Genomic DNA, 4,788 nt, shown 5'->3' on the forward strand with positions numbered 1-4,788 from the left:
GAGAGCGGGGAAGAGCGACGAAGTGGCACGTTAAAGGTCCGAGGCCACGCTCAATCGCCGTAAGAGAGCTCCAACAGCAGGCGCCGCTGGTGATTAAATCCTGGGATTCGTCGGGGGATGGTGGCCCTTGACTAACTGCCTCTCCCCCCTCAGTCAGCGGCTCCGACGAGCTCGACACTTTGCTAAATTATATAAATCACGCACCCTTTCTTCGGGCGCGCAGCCTCCGCTCGGAAGCCGCTTGTTTACGCGGCTGACTCTGCATTAAGGAGCCATTAATTAGCGGCTTCCTGCGAGGCGATTAATTAACCGAGCGTTACGCGGCGACGCTACCGGGAGGAGGGGCACTCAACCCGTGTACACAGCGAGCGGTCGCTCGCACCTCGGCCCTCGACACTTCTTCGAAATTACTTTCCTCGGTCGCTATGGCCTGGCCAACCTTGTTCCGCATCGCCTTCCGTAAGTCCTGCCTCTATCCCCACCCACCCCAACTCTCGACCTCCCCTCGACTCGACTCGCCCACCCGCGACTTATAATTTAGATTCTCCTCAATTAGCACTTGACTTTATTATGGAATTCGTAATGGCAGGCAATTTTACGCGACTCTCCGGTCTGTGGTTCTCGGGCCCCGAGAGCTTCGTCTTAGATACTTTTAATGTTAGTGGGACGCTGCGTCGTGGCACCGCTACTATTATTCACTCGCTATTTTCCAATTTAGTTACGATAAAGCGATAGACGTTCGCTTATTGTCCATGCTTTGATGCAAAGCTCTGCCTTTGCTATTTAATGGCAAATTGGATTATTCAGTTGAAGTATTCTCGATGGACGATGAAGCTTGATCGATAAAGCATCGGTCTATCGTGCTTGTCAATCGTCCTTGACTTCGGCATTTTTTAAGTAGTCCTCCTGCACTATCGCTTACCTCGTATTACCGACGAATATTGTAATTAGCTCCCGAATTGCGTCTATCAACATTTTCTTAAAGTCTCGAAAGCTCTTTAGTGTAATATTTAAAACGGCATGGTTTCGATGGACCCCACGGAGCGACCTCGCGCAGTTTACTAATAAAAAAGCCAAGAGGCGGCGGCTAAAGAGACTTAAAAAAACAGTCGTTGACATAAAAGTGAGAAAGTGCCATGACGACGGGCGAAGTGCTCGATTAATCATACTTTATTTATAGGGTCAATAAAAAGAAAGTACGACCCGTGCTCCTTGATTTCGGGCAATCGGTGACGCCTCGTGGAGATTTGAATGGAAAAGTCGTAAGGCGAGGAGGCCCCCGGACGCCCGATATTTTAAACTCACGCGGCCCCCGCGTACTGGCGTACTGGCCAGGATGGAGGCAGCGCAATAAAAGCAACGAGTCGTAAAGATTGTCGCAACTCTGTGGCTCCGGAGTTCTCGCCTGCAGACCGGAACTTACCACACTTTCTCACTCACCCCCGTATATTAGTGCATATTACGTGCCATTCGACGCGAAGACTTTTTCCTCTTCTCTCTTCTTCTCCTCTGCCCTCCCACCCTTGGATCCCAGTCTCTCTTTTTCCACGCTTCGGCTATTTATACAGACGATGACATGTAATTTCGTTGGGGGTGGGGTGGGGAGGGGGGGGGGGGAAGGGTTGTTTGCGTTGTTTGATCAAGCGAAGGAATCGGATGTGATGCGAATCTAAGAGTGAATTTACTCGTGCTGCATATTCTCGTCGCTCGTCGCTTGGCTCTTGACATTCATCGAATTTCAATTATGAAAGAAGCATAGAACAATAATGCTCAATTATTTACTAAAATCATTGAACGTATGTATTTGTACGAGTATTATGCTCAATGCACAAGACTTTCAATAAACACACATTCCAATGCGTTTAACAACTTAACTAAGTAATAACAACCAAGTGATATCCTACTTACGAGGGAATAATAATTTGCAAAACTATTTTATAACTATCTATTATTAGTTATTTATGCAATTAATGCACGAACGAGTATGTTCGTGTGATATAAGAGGAGCCAGTGATATTTTCCGCCGAGTCTCGTCGTGACATCGATCGTCCTTACAAGCCTACGGACGATGCATCGAACGTCATTTCGGCGTATCGAGGGCGAAGAGCCGAATGACCTCGACACATGATGAATCGTGACAAGCTCGCGTTGTTTATCATTGTCTCAAGTTTAAGCTTTCCCATTAGTTTATCGTGCCATTTCTGTTTAACGATAGTAAAGAAGCAAACACATACGCGATAGGAGAGTACTTTGATCAAGCCTATCATAGGATAGTTGGAAAAGTGGATCGAGTTAGTAGTTTTACGCGCTTTAGTGTTGCTTCATGGACTCCTTGCGCCACTTCTTGTCTAAGTAGTCGCGAGTTATTTTTATCATTGACTCGAGATAAATTTGACACTAATTATCTAAACTACCTCTGACCATTGATAGATGCATGGACTTAGGCGGTCGCTCGAGCTCAGATCGAATCCATACTTATTACACAAAATTCAATTTGATTTACTTTACTTCCCCAACGTAAATAATATCCTCGTGAATAAATAAAATTCCAGTCTTTACTCGAAGCTTCGATCTACTCATTTTATTAAGGCGGATACATATTGTAACAGAGATCAAACGTATAGATGCATGTTAATGTGGACTAAACGTAAACTTCCGTTTCTTCCATTGATAATATTGATCGCGCAATAGATTCTGCATTCGTAATTTCAAATTGTATCGTGTGCGTGTGCATTTGAAACGGCCGGCATCGATAATTTAAACATTTTTCATAATTATGTGGACCGAGGTCGCCCGTATCCCATTAATAAATTCTAAGGCTACGCTTATAAAATATTCTCGCGCCCAAAGATTATTTTCATCAGCACGTGAAAATTATACCTACCGTAACTTTTTTATTCCCAAGTATATATTTACCGACCGTAACAGTGGATACATACTAAATCACAATTTAACGGGCATAAAGTATTACGAGAGCATAAAATAATACCGTAGGTTTAATTTATCATCGGCCGCGAATATGAAATCCGTGGGGCTTTATAAGGCGAAATCCGAGATTATCGCAATCAGCTTACTATGCATTTAACGGTACAGCGTTTCTTATTAATCCAGTGACGTATCTATCACTTTATCTATCTTGCAAATACGCGAGTCTTTGGCAGAGCTCGTGGCAAAGCTCCAACTCGTACGAAAAAGCCGGGCACGGAAAACACACACAGCGCCAGGTCGTCTGTGAAAATTCCCGGCAGATCGCGCGGCAAGAATAAGCATCTAATGGTAAAAGTTCCAGGTGGTAGCTGCAGTAGCGGGGGCGGGAGGAGCGGCGGCGGAGGAGGCGGTGGCGGTGGAGCCGGAGGCAATGGGAAGCAGCGGAGGTCGCGGACGAATTTCACGCTGGAGCAGCTCGCGGAGCTCGAGAGGCTTTTCGACGAGACCCACTACCCGGATGCTTTTATGCGCGAGGAGCTGAGTCAGCGGCTCGGCCTCAGCGAGGCGCGGGTCCAGGTCTGGTTTCAGAATCGACGCGCCAAGTGCCGCAAGCACGAGAGCCAACTGCACAAAGGTGAGCTTTACTTAGGCCGTTGACGTTGACGCGGTCCAATGAAAATGGCCGCGAGAGGTCGAAACGTGCTAGTGCCTCCCGAACAAAGTGTAGGAGGGCCTCGCGACTCCCTTCCACCAATACTCCGTCAACGCTTATTATCGAACTTGGCCGCGTGCGAGTGCGATAACCGCAACGCCCTCCCTCCCTAGCCTCCCTCCCTCCCTCCCTAGCCTCCCTCCCCAAAATAGAATTCGCTAGCTTGCCAATACTTATTATTATAATGGCGTGCTTCTTAACGCGAAGCGCTTGCCCTCGTCGTTATCGCTCCACCCACTCTCAGACCGTGAAAAACTCGATGACACGCCATTATCGTAATTCGGCTGATTTGAATGACCGTTGCCTATGGAGTTCGGCATGTTCTTAAAGTTAAGAGTCCAGACTCTGTGACATTGGTGAATTAATTGTGACACCAGGTGTAACGGGTGGCATGGTCCTGGCGCCGCGCAGCCCACCGACGAGCCTCGAGCCCTGCCGCGTAGCTCCGTACCTACCGGCGCTCCGGCTCCACCCGCAGATCCAGCCGACGGCGAACAACTCGGCGAGCTCGGCCTTCGACCCGGCGGTGCTCCATTACGCCGCGGCCGGGGGTCTCTTCTGCCTGCCACCGCACCCGGGCCACCCGGGCCCGACCCCCGGTGGCACCGCCTCGGGAGCGACCGGACACCCGGCACACCCCCTCAGTCTCGCCGCCTCCCTAGCCGCCGCGGCCGCAAACAGCAGGTCCAAGAGCAGTAGCATCGCCGACCTGAGGCTCAAGGCCAGGCGGCACCAGGAGGCCCTCGGGCTCTCGAGGCCGGCGTAAGACTCGTGGCCCCGCTGCAATCTGCTGAAGGATGCGATTGGGCATTGCGTTGCACTCGAATAGTACCTTTGGCAGGACTTTACCTTCTTTGCGGATTTTACTTGGCACGTTGTCGAGGCGCTCGCCAAGTCAACGGGGCTTCTACATTGCTTTTGTAAATTATAAAGAATAGCTTCTCTTGTCTATGACGCGAGCAATGAATTTTCTTGCCATTTATGCGTCCAATATTCCGTTGATTGTGCATTAGCTCTTTGCCAATTGAATGTCGAGGGCAGCGACTGCGGCTACGTGTGCTGCTCGATCAAATATTTGAAATATTAATCGTTAAATTGAATCTTGGGGTCCACTGTCGAATAGAGCAATGCTTGTCAGATTCGTTTTT

General features: G+C 48.9%; 1 protein-coding gene across 1 annotated transcript in view; it reads left to right on the forward strand.

Annotated features, from left to right (window-relative positions):
* The window catches only part of LOC105362913 (short stature homeobox protein 2), a 12,142-nt gene extending 7,736 nt beyond the window's left edge, over nt 1-4,406 (forward strand). The window contains exons 2-3 of the mRNA XM_011500456.1: nt 3,297-3,562; nt 4,018-4,406. Of these exons, the coding sequence (XP_011498758.1) occupies nt 3,297-3,562; nt 4,018-4,406 (655 nt within the window). The remainder of the gene's footprint in view (nt 1-3,296; nt 3,563-4,017) is intronic.
* Nucleotides 4,407-4,788: the final 382 nt, after the last annotated feature.

Source organism: Ceratosolen solmsi, unplaced genomic scaffold (assembly GCF_000503995.2).
Source record: "Ceratosolen solmsi marchali unplaced genomic scaffold, CerSol_1.0 scaffold56, whole genome shotgun sequence".
In the NCBI taxonomy this organism is placed as follows: domain Eukaryota; kingdom Metazoa; phylum Arthropoda; class Insecta; order Hymenoptera; family Agaonidae; genus Ceratosolen; species Ceratosolen solmsi.